At 36.9% G+C, this 13,932-nt stretch overlaps 1 protein-coding gene across 3 annotated transcripts in view; it reads left to right on the top strand.

Moving 5' to 3' along the window:
* Positions 1–13,932, top strand: part of EIF5B (eukaryotic translation initiation factor 5B) — a 93,684-nt gene that overhangs the window by 30,915 nt on the left and 48,837 nt on the right. For all 3 annotated transcript variants that reach the window (XM_025992461.2, XM_025992462.2, XM_072743019.1), the window contains exons 5-8: positions 294–511; positions 928–1,078; positions 13,051–13,149; positions 13,615–13,704. In XM_025992461.2, the coding sequence (XP_025848246.1) occupies positions 294–511; positions 928–1,078; positions 13,051–13,149; positions 13,615–13,704 (558 nt within the window). The remainder of the gene's footprint in view (positions 1–293; positions 512–927; positions 1,079–13,050; positions 13,150–13,614; positions 13,705–13,932) is intronic.

Below are 13,932 nucleotides of genomic sequence, written 5' to 3'. Positions count from 1 at the left end.
ACCATGGATTAAGAGATACATTACATATAGACTATATCTTCTTCCTGCTGTAAGGATCCTCCTGTTTTTTGGATCCCCCAGGACCATTTAAAGTAACACCAACTTGTGGGCTTCTAAAGGAGGCAACTGCACAGTTCTGAGCTATTCTGGGTACCCCTTGATACAGCTACAGATCTTACCTTGTTGCTGGCATCAGCCTTAGGCCAATATGGTCCTTGAATTCTGGGGTTTGCTTATCACTGCTTCAGGAAACAACTTTTAAAAAAACACTTTGCCTCTGTTCTTTTTTGAAGATGACAATGAAGGAGACAAAAAGAAAAAAGATAAGAAGAAAAAGAAAGGAGAAAAGGAAGAAAAAGAGAAAGAGAAGAAAAAAGGACCTAGCAAAGCAACAGTAAAAGCTATGCAAGAAGCTCTGGCTAAGCTTAAAGAAGAAGAAGAACGGCAGAAGAGAGAAGAGGAGGAACGCATAAAACGACTTGAAGAGTTAGAAGCCAAGCGTAAAGAAGAGGTATGTTTTCATGAAGTTTAACTTAGAAGTGTTTAATTTAAAAGTCTCTGCTCTGTAAGATACCTTATTCTAATATCTAATACTATTCTGATACTCTGTATCTAATTCTAAAAATGTCATAGTTATATAGTAATTATGTTAATATTCTGATATAAACAAGGTGAAGCAATACAAAAAATCCTACCTTTATTTCCTCAGATGCAGAAATTGGTTATGTATCCTTGCCAATACCTAGTCTACTTTCATGTGATATTAATAATTATTATGTACAACTGTTAAAGTATTTTCTTTTGGGTATTCCAATGTAATACTTTGCGTGTATCTTCAGAGCTTTACATTTGAGTGTGTGTTCTTTACATTTAAATTTTATAATTATGCCAATACAATTTTTATCTTATTTATGTACTCTAATGCAGGAAAGACTAGAACAAGAAAAGAGAGAAAGGAAAAAGCAAAAAGAGAAAGAAAGAAAAGAACGCTTAAAAAAAGAAGGGAAACTTTTAACTAAATCCCAGAGAGAAGCCAGAGCCAGAGCTGAAGCTACCCTTAAACTTCTACAAGCTCAGGGTAAGTAGTAAGTTAATTTTTGATTAACTGAACAGTATGGAAGCTTCTGTCATACAGTTAATAGATCTGTAATGATTGAAAGGAGAACTGAATTAAGTCAGAAAATTCCTATGAAAGTGCTGTGGAAAAAGTAAAATACAAATGTAAAGAATAGGGTCACCTGGCTGGCTCAGTTGGTAGTACATGTAACTCTTGGTTTCAGGGTCATGAGTTCAAGTCCCACGCTGGGTGTAGGGCTTACTTTAAAAAAAAAAATAAATGTGTAAGATAATTACATTATTCTGAGGAATGACTTCTATGTAATGATGAAAATTTATGTGTAAATGATAGTATGTCTGTAAGTTTTTTTTGTCCCCCAAAATAAAAATAGAGAATATGGTAAAATGGAGCCCAAGTACCTGTCACTCAGTTTCAACAATTGCCAACATTTATGTTTTTTTTTTGTTTGTTTTTAAAGATTTTATTTATTTATTTATTCATGAGAGATGGGGGGGGCGGGCGGCAGAGAGACAGGCAGAGAAGCAGGCTCCACGTAGGGAGCCTGACGTGGGACTCGATCCCAGGTCTCCAGGATCAGGCACTGGGCCAAAGGTGGCACTAAACCACTGAGCCACCAGGGCTGCCCCATTTATGGTTTTTGTTTGCTCTCTCTCAATTCACACCATTTTTTTTTTCCTGGAGTATTTTAAAGTGAATTCTAAACACCATAGTGTTTTTCTTGTATTTTCCTTTAGTATATATCTTTAACAAGTAAGGATTTTTTTTTAACATTAAGTAGAATTCATATTATTACATAGAACAAAATTAATTCCTTGACAGCATCTAATTTTCTATGTTTTGCCCCTTATCTCCAGAATGTTTTTAATAATTGATTTGTTCAAATCAGGATCCAGATTAGATCCACCCCATTGCATTTGGTTGATACGTCTGTCTCTCACTGATACCACTACCCATCCTTGTTTTTCGCAGGCCATTAGTTGCAGATACTGGATTATTCTTTAGAATTTCTCGTATTTTGGATTTATCTAATGGCATTCTGTTGTTGACTGATATACTTCTCTGTCCCTTATAATTTCTTAGGTCTAGCAACCTAGCTTTTTTCGAATGGTATTATGTACTTTTGCCTCATGTCAATAGGCATGCAATCTGTTTGTCTCACTTCTAGTGAGGTCAAGACTGATCATTGGGTTTAGGTATTGGCAGCTTTGTCCATTATATAAAGTATTGCACTGACTTCTAATAATAATTTAGTATCTAGCCTAATAATTTAATATCCACCTGGTGATCATTGCCTATATCCAGTATTTCCCTGAGAATTGCAGAGTTGTGATAGTCATTCCTTCTGAATTTATTAGCTACAATCTTCCCTTTTTTTTTTAGATTTTATTTATTTATTCGAGAGAGAGAGAGGCAGAGACACAGGCAGAGGGAGAAGCAGGCTCCATGCAGGGAGCTCGACACGGGACTTGTCCCGGGTCTCCAGGATCACGCCCTGGGCTGAAGGCGGCGCTAAACCGCTGAGCCACCCAGGCTGCCCTACAATCTTCCTTTTATAGCTTTCCCCGAAAGGTATTTCATGCAGGAAAGCCAGAATAACTGCTTAACTCTTTTCCTTTATTAATTTTCAGAATAGTAAATTCGTGTCTTAGCAGCTTCCAAAGGTGATCAAGAGTGTAATTTTGTTTTTTAGATGTGTATCATTTTCTTTTAGTGGGGTTTTAGATAATATGTTTATATCTCATGAAGTTATGTTTTTTATATTCAAATTGTCCCATCTTTGGCCAGCAGGGGACTAGTGGGCTCATTCAGGTTGGTCCCTGTGAGTTTTTCCACAAGACCACAGTATTCTTTGCCCCCTTTTCTCTTTCTTTCTTTTTATTTTTTTTTAAACAATTTATTTATTTATTCATGAGAGACACAGAGAGAGAGGCAAAGACACTGGAAGAGGGAGGAGAAGCAGGCTCCATGCAGAGAGCCTGATGTGGGACTTGATCCTGGTACCCCAGAATCACACCCTGAGCCAAAAGGCAGACACTCCACCATAGAGCTTATGCTATAATTACAGTAATAGGTCCTATATATTGTGTATTTATTATGTAACTGATGCTGTCTTAAACCTTTAACGTTGTCTATTTCCTCATAAAAAATTTTTTTTTAAAGATTTGATTTATTTATTCATGAGAACCACAGAGAGAAAGAGAATGGGAGAGACATAGGCAGAGGGAGAAGCAGGCTCCCCAAAAGGAGCCTGATGCGGAACTTGAGCCTGGATCCCAGGGATCCACCCTGAGCCAAAGGCAGATGCTCAACCGCTGAGCCACCCAGGCATCCCTCCTCATAAAAATATTATAGATATTTTCATTCCCATGATATAAATGAAGAAATGAAGACTCTTCTGAGTTGTAACAGTTTGCCCAAAATTGTGGAGCTGTGATTTAAACTGATCTGTGTGATCACCTCTTAACTATACATTGTATGTTCAGCTGAGAGTAGTAAATATAGAGAAACACAGTACTTAGATTTCAGATAGTTTTATTCTTAATTGGGGATATAATATTAAGATGAAATTAGAGAACAATTATGAGTATAACTAGCATCCAGTTATCAGATTTGACTGGTGACTATCTGGAAAGCTAAAAGCAGTCATGAAGAAATTGGTATGAGAGTAATTTGCCAGTCTTAGTAATGTTTTATGTAGTAGTTTGACTTGTACTTATGAGATTAGATGAAAATTATTTAAGCAAACACTACCCCCCTAGTGAAGTGTTTGAACTCAGGACTCCAAGATCAGTAGATGCATGTTCCACCAACTGAGCCAGTCAGGTGCTGCCCTCCCCTATAATTTAAAATGATGATCATTAGGACAGGCTTGGAAGAGATAGTCTCTCTAGTGGCATCTCTGCTCTTAATCTCTTCTTGTTTTTCATAGTGTTGCTCAGTGTTTACTCTCTGATTCCCTATTGTCCATTGATAAGAAGTCCAAACTTCTTAGCTTTATATTAAAGGCCCTCTACAGTCTGCTTATTGAATTATCTCATAAAATGAAGTTAGATTGTTCTGTTTCATCATATGTTTCAAAGCTACCTTGTTGGATAAAGAGCAGGTGCCACATTCATTACCGGATAATATAAAACTTGTTTATTGAGCCCAGAATGTGTTCTTTGAGAGTGTAGGTTTCTGCAGATGTTTTCAGGTAATTACTGTGAATTGTATAGCAGATTACCTTTTCAGTCAGTTCTGTAATCTTTATTTAGCCTATAGCTACTCAGCGTATAGAAAGTACTTTACAAATAATTTGAAATCAACTCATTTCAGGCAAAGAGTTTCTATGTGAATTTTTTTTTTCTATGAGAATTTGATTGTAATGTCTCAGTTGGCGAAGTGAATGGTGAATCAGAACACACAAGTCTTGGTATTGACTGTAAATACAAGAGTTTATTAAACATCCCTAACTAGAGCAATTTAAGTCTGCAGTGTTGTTGGGACCACCCTTCTCAGGTCATCTAGCCTATAGTTTCCCTCCAAGGTCCATACTTTGACTTAGTAGGTAGAGGCTACTGGGCAAGGAAAACTCTGGTCAACTTGATTATCTCCATATTGTCAGCTGGCTTTATGTTTTTACTTTAGTTTGTCTTACCAGACTGATAGCTCTAGTTTTATAATTCTAACCAATCTCAGTTCTCACATATATACATACGTACATACATACGTTCATACTTTATTTTTATTTTATTTTTAAAAAATATTTATTCATGAGAGACACACAGAGAGAGGCAGGGACACAGGCAGAGGGAGAAGCAGGCTCCATGAAGGGAGCCCAATGTGGGACTCTATCCTGGATCTCCAGGATCAGGCCCTTGGTTGGAGGCAGCACTAAACTGCTGAGCCAGCTGGGCTGCCCACATTCATACTTTAAAGTTAAGAACATTTTAAGTAATTTCTCTCTAGTAACAATGTCATTCAAACCCCATAGTAAATAGTTTTTACTGTTGTCTTAAAAAATTTCTGCCCTGTGAGAAACTGTCAGTAATTCAGCAGGTGGTGGAGAACCTCTCTTAAGAGTTTGTTATAGGAATGGAGAGGAAGGATTGTAATAGGGAACCATTCTATTTCTGGGATTCACTACTAACTGATGATAGATAAAGATGTATTCTCTTCAGACTCAGTAAGTTTATATGCAAATCAGATTTGACATTGATTTTTACTACCATGTCTTAATTTGATAAAATTTGTTTGCTTTATTTAAGAGAAAATGTGAAATGTTCAAAACTGAATAGTAAGAACCATGGATTCAGACAAAAACAAATTGGTGATCTGATGCTAACCTTTTCATTTTGGATAAGTCAGTTTGTAATTGAATCTTACTTTACTTGCTTTTAACCAGCTATGAAGCTGGCCTTAGTTGAAAAAAAGTAGACATTAACTATGTTTTGTAGTGGTAATGGAAACTTGTTACACTTAATATAAGTTTTCTATTTGTGCTGTAACAAATTACCACAAATTTAGTGGCTTAAAATTATTACTTTAGAATTCTCTGGATCAGAAGTCTGACATAGGTGTCATTGGGTTAAGTAAGGTTTTGGTAGGCCTGCATTCCTTTCTGGAGTTTCTAGGATAGAATTCATTACCTTGTCTTCTAGAAGCATTCACATTACTTGGCTCATGACCCCTTCTTTCATCTTTAGAGCTGTCAGTGTTGCATAGGCTGTTTTTCCATAGGTACATCTTCCTCTGACCTCAGCCTGTACTTTAGTGAAAAGTTCTTCACTTTTAAGGGACTCATGTGATTAGGCTGGGTTCACCTGGGTAATCCAGAATAATCTCTCTCATCTCTGGATCCTTAGCCTTATTCACATCTATAGTGTCTTTTTTGGCATGTTAGGTAACATTCACATGTTTTGTAGATTAGGACATGGATGGCAGGGCCTGGGGGAGGCATTATTTACTACATAATTTCATTTTAGAGTTCACTACGAAGATAACATTTTGTGAATGTCATGTTTTCATTTTATCTTTCAAAGACTAAAACCTCTTGTTTAAATACAGATCAGGGCAGCCCGGTGGCTCAGCCATTTAGCGCCGCCTTCGGCCCAGGGCGTGATCCTGGAGACCCGGGATCGAGTCCCACATCGGGCTCCCTGCATGGAGCCTGCTTCTCCCTCTGCCTGTGTCTCTGCCTCTCTCTCTCTCTCTCTCTCATAAATAAATAAAAATCTTTCAAAAAAAAAATCAGTGACCATATTACTCTGAAATGTGCAGATTACCTGATGCTGTTTATTTGCTATGTCATGCCACTTTCATGTTTAAATTTGAGAGTTCAATTTAAACATGGCTGATAAATTATAATTATGATCAAAAGATATATAAATAGTGGCAAATTTTTCATTACTATTAAAGTATTAGGAAGAATAGGTGTTAAATTAAGATCTACTTTTAAATTTTTGCTGTTCCTGTCAGATTGCTAGAGGCATTTATTATAAAGTGAAAAGGATAGGTTAAAGGTAGAATTTACCTTTTTTCAACTGTGGCTTCTTTTTGGCTTTTCTACTTTTTTAGTTTTCTGTTTCAGTTCATAGCCCAATATGTATGGAATAAATAGAGATAGTGGAAGTTTTGTGGACCTTTTGGGAGATGTGGGAAAAAGAATTCCAAAATTCCTGCCCTTTCAAATGTAAATGTAAAGTTCTTATTCTGTTTATTTTGAATTGAATACATTGTTCATTGATGTTTTATTTTATTTTTTAATTTTTTTAAAAAATTTATTTATGATAGTCATACAGACAGAGAGAGAGAGAGGCAGAGACATAGGCAGAGGGAGAAGCAGGCTCCATGCACCGGGAGCCTAATGTGGGATTCGATCCCGGGTCTCCAGGATCGCGCCCTGGGCCAAAGGCAGGCGCTAAACTGCTGTGCCGCCCAGGGATCCCTTCATTGATGTTTTAATAACAGAATGGCGCACTCATATGGTTATACTTCTTTTTGACCAGAAGAATCAGGGAAGGGGGTCTGTGATGTCTGAGGAGTTTGAAGGGACTATTATTTTTTCCCTTTTTTCTCTTGGGGCCAAATTGCAGCTCCACTTACGTGGAATATGATGACATATAAAGGATAAAATTCCTGAAGGAATTCCTCTTTTTGGCCCCCAGAGAAGGGGGCTCCTGGGAGTTGGAGAGCATAGAGGAAACTGGAGAGGTGAGAAGTGGTTGAAGAATCTTATAATCTTACTGATAAATAAATATAAATCCCAGGGTTTTATAATATAGCTCTGTGGGTTTAGAACAGACCCAAAAAAGGATAGTACTTTAAGGACTGAACCATGATATAAACCACTGCCCAAGCCCCAGATATACCTCTGAATGGCTCCTATACCACGTAAAATACTCATTCTAAGTATACTGTGGAAAGTAATAATATGTTGTAATTTCTGTAGCAGCCATTAAATAAAATTAAACCCCAAAATCAGTAGATGAGAGGAAATTTTTTTTTTAAAGATTTTATTTACTTTTTTATTCATGAGAAACACAGTGAGAGAGTCAGAGACATAGGCAGAGGGAGAAGCAGACTCCTCGCAGGGAGCCTGATGTGGGATTTGATCCCAGGACCATGCCCTGAGCTGAAGGCAGACACTCAACGGCTGAGCCACCCAGGCATCCCTTAAAGAGGAACTCTAAAAAATAATAAAATAATCCAGAAGAAAGCGGGAGAAGGTGAAAAGGGAAGTGGAAAACGGGGAACAAACCAATCAAATAATAAAATGATAGGGCTAAAACTAACCATAATAATTAAAATATAGTAATCTAAATATGTCAGTTAAAACAGATTGTCAGAAAACAAGAGCCAGCTTGCTATGTGTTATCTACAATGAATCCACTTTAAGTATACTGATTTTTTAAAAAATATTTTATTTATTTGAGAGAACATGTGAGAGAGAGAGAGAGAGAGAACATGAGTTGAGGGGAGAAGCAGGCTCCCTGCTGAACAGGGGAGTCCAATGTGGGGCTCAGTCCTAAGACTGGGATCATGTCTGGGCTGAAGGCAGATACTTAGCCAACTGAGCTCCCCAGTTGCCCTTTAAGTATACTGTTTTTTTTTTTTTTTTTTTTAAGATTTTATTTATTTATTCATGACAGACACACACAGAGAGAGAGGCAGAGACACACACAGAGGGAGAAGCAGGCTCCATGCAGGGAGCCTGATGTGGGACTTGATCCCAGGTCTCCAGGATCACAGCCCAGGCTGAAGGCAGCACTAAACCGCTGAGCCACTGGGGCTGCCCAAGTATACTGATTTAGACAGAATGGTAAAAACAGATGTCAAATGAAAACTGGAGTTGTTACATTAGTCTGAAGTACTTCAGAACAAGTAAAATTACCAAAAATAGCTGTATTGCATAATAAAAAGTGAATTCATCAAAAAATAAAACAGTCCTGAGGCACTTGGGTGGCTTAGTCAGTTAAGCTTCTGAGTCTTGATTTTGGCTCAGGTCATGATCTCAGAATTGTAGGATCCATGCTGAGCTTGGAGCCTGCTTAAGATTCTCTCTGCCTGGGGATCCCTGGGTGGCTCAGTGGTTTCACGCCTGCCTTTGGCCCAGGGTGCGGTCCTGGAGTCCTGGGATCGAGTACAGCATCGGGCTCCTGGCATGGAGCCTGCTTCTTCCTCTGCCTATCTCTCTCTCTATCATAAAATAAAAATAAATCTTAAAAAAAAAAAAAAGATTCTCTGTCATTTCCTTTGCCGCTCCACCACTGCTCCTATTCTCCCTTTCTCTTGAAAGAAAGGAAGGGGGAGAGAGAGAGAGAGACAGAGAGAAAGAAAAGAAAGAAAGAAAGAAAGAAAGAAAGAAAGAAAGAAAGAAAGAAAGAAAGAGGAAAGAAAACCTAATCACAAGTTCACATTCACCAAGATAGGCCATTTTGGGGGCCATAAAATAAACATTAAAAGATTTAAAAGAATTGAAATCACACAGTACTTTTTTTTTGGGGGGGGGGAACCAAAACAGAATTAAACTAGAAGTGAATAATAGAAATATCTAAAAAATCAAGAACTATTTGGAAATTAAATGACACTTCTTACTAAGCTGTGAGTCCAGGAGGAAGTCTTAGTGAAAATTAGTATCTTGAATTCGGCAGGAAAAATAATACGGCATATCAGCATTTGTGGGCTGTAGCTAAAGCAGTGCTTAGAGTGGAATTCATAGTAATTCTTGCTTTAGAAATAGTAATGCTTGCTTTAGAAAAAGTCAAATCGATAGTCTAAGCTTCCATCTTAAACTAAAAAAATAGAAGAGCATAGTAAGTGGAAAGAAAAAAATGCAGAAAGCAACAGAATGTAAAACAAGACTAAGAGAATCATTGAAGCCAGAAGTTAGTACTTTGAAAATATCAATACAATTGATAAACTTCTAGAATGCCTGGGAAAAAAAAGACACAAATTACTGATACCAGCAGAGAAGCATGGGGAGGGATATCGTTACAGATCTAAGGTATTAAAATGATAAGGCAATACTATGAACAGCTCCATGCTAATAGATTCAAAAGCTTAGGTAATGGGCAGCCCCAGTGGCTCCTCGGTTTAGCACCGCCTTCAGCGTGGGACCAAGGATCGAGTCCCACGTCAGGCTCCCTGCATGGAGCCTGCCTCTCCCTCTCCCTGTGTCTCTGCCTCTCTGTCTGTGTCTCTCATGAATAAATAAACAACAAAAAATTGTTTTTAAATTTAAAAAAAAAAGCTTAGATTAAAATAGGGGTATTCTTTAAAGATAAAAAGTATCAAAACTCATATAATTTATCATGATGAGCTGGGTTTTACCCTGGGAATGAAGTCTGGTTCAGTTTTGAAAATCAGTAAATGTATTTAAAGAAGAAAAACTACATGATCATTTTATGAACGGAGAAAAATCATCTGACAATTCAATATCTATGTATTCTAGGAATTCACAAACTGGAAATAGAAAAGTTTCTTATTTTGCTAAAAGAGATCTACAAAAAAATATACAACTGTGGCACTTAATGATGAATTGTAACTGCTAAACTCTAATACTGTAATTAAGGCAAGGATGTCAACTCTTAACCACAATCATTGGACAGCCCTGGTGGCTCAGTGGTTTAGCACCTTCCTTCAGCTCAGGGTGTGAACCTGGAGACCCAGGATCGAGTCCCACATCAGGCTTCCTGCATGGAGCCTGCTTCTCCGTCTGCCTGTGTTTCTGCCTCTCTCTCTCTCTGTGTCTGTCTCAAATAAATAAATAAATAAATAAATAAAATCTTTAAAAAAAACCACAATCATTCCATGTTGTACTAGAACATCTTAGCGTAGGCAATTAGAGAAAAAAAAAAACAACTGAACGGTATACAGATTGGAAGAAGTAAAACTCTATTCACACATAATAGGGGTCTACCTAGAAAATACCACTGAATCTAGAACTGAAAAAACACAAAACCTACAACTAATAAGTGAGATTAACAAGGTTACAGATAGGGCCAATGTGCAAATATCAATTGTATATCTGTATGCTAGTAATTAACAGCTGAAAATCAAGACAGTATTATTTGTAGTAGCACCCACCCAAATAAATTTTGAAATCCTTCCTTACAATTCTAATATTTGTGGGATCTATATGCTGAAAACTCTAAAATATTGATGAAAATAATCAAAAGCCTTTGTAAATGGAGAAATGTTGCATTCACAATTGGAAAACTTAATACTTTTGAGATTATCAGTTCTCCAAAGTGATCTCTAAATTCAGTGTAGTCCCAGTCAAATTTGCAGCAGGATATTTTGTATCTATAAGCTGTTTCTTAAATGTGTATGAAAAGGTGAAGGAGTTAGAATGGCCAGGATATTTTTGAAAATAATATACATGGAGGGCTCAAAATACCTGATTTCAAGACTTACTATAAAGCTGTGGTAATCAGTGCAATGTGATAATGCCAAAAGCAGCAATAAAGCAGATCAGTAGAGTCATCAGAATATGGTCAGTTTGGGTATTTTGTTTTTAATTTTTCTGTCATAGGTAAAAGGCAGTTTAGTAAGTAAAGTATGATATTTGCAACAACTGATGCTGGAACCTTTGGGTATCTAGATGCAAAAACAAAAACTCAAACGCAAAAGCCTAGTCCTAAATATTACACATTGTATAAAAATTAACTCAAAAGATTGTAAACCTAAATATGAAATGTACAACTATAAAACTAGAGGGGAAAAATTAGTAGAAATTCTTTGTGATCTTGTCTTGTGTCAGTGCTTAATTTAACTTCAAAGCATAATTCATAAAAGTAAACAAATTTGGGAAAATCCAGTCAAAAATTTGCTCTGCAAAAGTCACCACTGAGAGAATTCAAAGACAATACCTGAGAATCGCTTATCTGACAAGGATTAATAATGCAAAATATGTGAAGATAACTGAATCTTCAACAATAAGAAAAGTAACAACTCCATTTAAAAATGGGCAAAAGATTTGAACAGACGCTTCAAGAAAATATAAGCAATGAAGAGAATGTTTAACATTAGTCATTAGGGAAATTCAAATTAAGACCACAATGAGGGCAGCCCTGGTGGCTCAATGGTTTAGCGCCACTTTCGGTCCAGTGTGTGATCCTGGAGACACAGGATCGAGTCCCACGTCGGGCTCCCTGCATGGAGCCTGCTTCTCCCTCTGCCTGTGTCTCTGCCTCTCTCCCTCTCTCTCTCGTTTGCTCTCTCTGTCTGTCTCTCATGAATAAATAAATAAAATCTTAAAAAAAAAAAAGACCACAATGAGATAGCACTACATATTTATTGAAATACATGAATTTAAATATGCTCTTTTTCTGGCAAGCGTGCAAAACAGTTGGAACTCACCTGTCTCACTGGTTGGAATGCAAAGCTGTAAAGTCAATTTGGAAAACAGTTTGCGGTTTCTTTTTTTTTTTAAGATTTTTTATTTTTATTTTTTTTTTATTTATTCATGAGAGACACAGAGAGAGGCAGAGACACACGCAGAGGGAGAAGCAGGCTCCATGCAGAGAGCCTGATGTGGGCCTTGATCCCGGGTCTCCAGGATCATGCCCTGGGCTGAAGGTGGCGTTAAACTGCTGAGCACTGGGGCTGCCCCAGTTGACAGTTTCTTACAAAACTAAATACATATTTATCTAATGTCCCATCATTCTCCGAAATATTTACTCCAGAGAAATGTTTACATAGAAACCTGCATATAGGGGATCCCTGGGTGGCGCAGCGGTTTAGCGCCTGCCTTTGGCCCAGGGCGCGATCCTGGAGACCCGGGATCGAATCCCATGTCGGGCTCCCGGTGCATGGAGCCTGCTTCTCCCTCTGCCTATGTCTCTGCCTCTCTCTCTCTGTGTGACTATCATAAATAAATTTAAAAAAAAATTTAAAAAAATAAATTAAAAAAAAAGAAACCTGCATATAAATGGTCATAGCAGCTTTATTCATAATTGTCAAAAACTGGAAATGATTCCGATGTCCTTCAGTTGTCTACAGAATAATGGAACTATAGTATATCCATACTATGGAATGCAATAAAAAGAAATGAAGTGGTAGTAAATACAATAATTAGTACATAAAACCATGAGGATTACTCTAAAATCCATCATGGTGACAACAGCCCAGACTGTCAGGTTTTGTTTCTGTGACATTTGTAAAAAGCAAATCTTTGGAGCTAGAGAACAGGTAAGTTTGCCAGGGCCTAAGGATGTGAGTAGGGTTTGACTACATAGAACAGCACGGTTTTGCATCTTTGTTGTGTATAATAACTCTATACATTTGTCGAAAGTCCTAGAATTGGACATCCAGAAAGTAGAATTTAAGTTTGTGTAAATTTAAAAACTTTATATAGAAAAGAGATTTTTCTATCAATGTGCATTTATATTTCAGGGTATGTATCTCTGAGGTAAATGTCACCTTTTTAAGTATTTCTTAGATGATACACAAATAGCATAAATCTAGAGTATTTTGTTCTTATCCCTTAGGTGTTGAAGTGCCATCAAAAGACTCTTTGCCAAAGAAAAGGCCAATTTATGAAGATAAAAAGAAGAAAAAAACATTACAGCAGCTAGAAAATAAAGAAGGTTTGTATACAAAATGACCTGTGATTTAAAAACAGTTTTGTTTGCCTTTTTTCTACAACCTTCAAAATAATCTTTTAAAAAGAAAAATCACAAATCAGAATTACATATTAAAACTTATTTCCTGTACCTTATTTTCTTTTGTTAATCATTCTCAACTGATTTAAATGACAGGTTAAAGGAAAAGTGCTTTTGTTTGTAAAACCTAGATCCTACCCAGAAACAACTGTTCTTCCCTATCATTATTTTTCTTGTTTCCATTGAGCCTTTTGTAATTTTACATTGTTCCTTGAGCAGAAAGAAAAATTGCTATTTCCTGTGAAATATATGACTGGTATTTAAACAGTTTTTAAACTTGCTAAAGAACTTAGGTTTGTATTATTGGATTTTACTCATGACTTAACAAAGTATCCTAACAGAAATTATGCACTGAAAAAGTATTAACTTGGTTTCTGCCATTTTTTTCAGTATCTGAACCAATAGAATTAAGTGCTGCTGTAGAAGTTGTGGAACAAGGAGTTCCAGAAAAGGAAGAGACACCACCTCCTGTTGAACCAGGCCAGTAGCACTGACTAATTGTTTCCTATTAAATAGCACTGATATGTCAGAAATCGTCTTAGTCCTCATTAATTTAAGGAAAGCAAATATCTAGCAGGATGGTATTCTTCATACTCTAAACCATTTCTTTCATTTTCCATTTTGCAAAAGTGTAGGGGCACCTGGGAGGCTCAGTTGGTTGAGTATTTGACTCTGGTCATGGCTCAGGTTATGATCTCATGATTTTGA

The sequence above is a fragment of the Vulpes vulpes genome, chromosome 16, assembly GCF_048418805.1.
Source record: "Vulpes vulpes isolate BD-2025 chromosome 16, VulVul3, whole genome shotgun sequence".
NCBI lineage: Eukaryota > Metazoa > Chordata > Mammalia > Carnivora > Canidae > Vulpes > Vulpes vulpes.
This window is presented reverse-complemented; position numbering and strand designations above follow the sequence as displayed.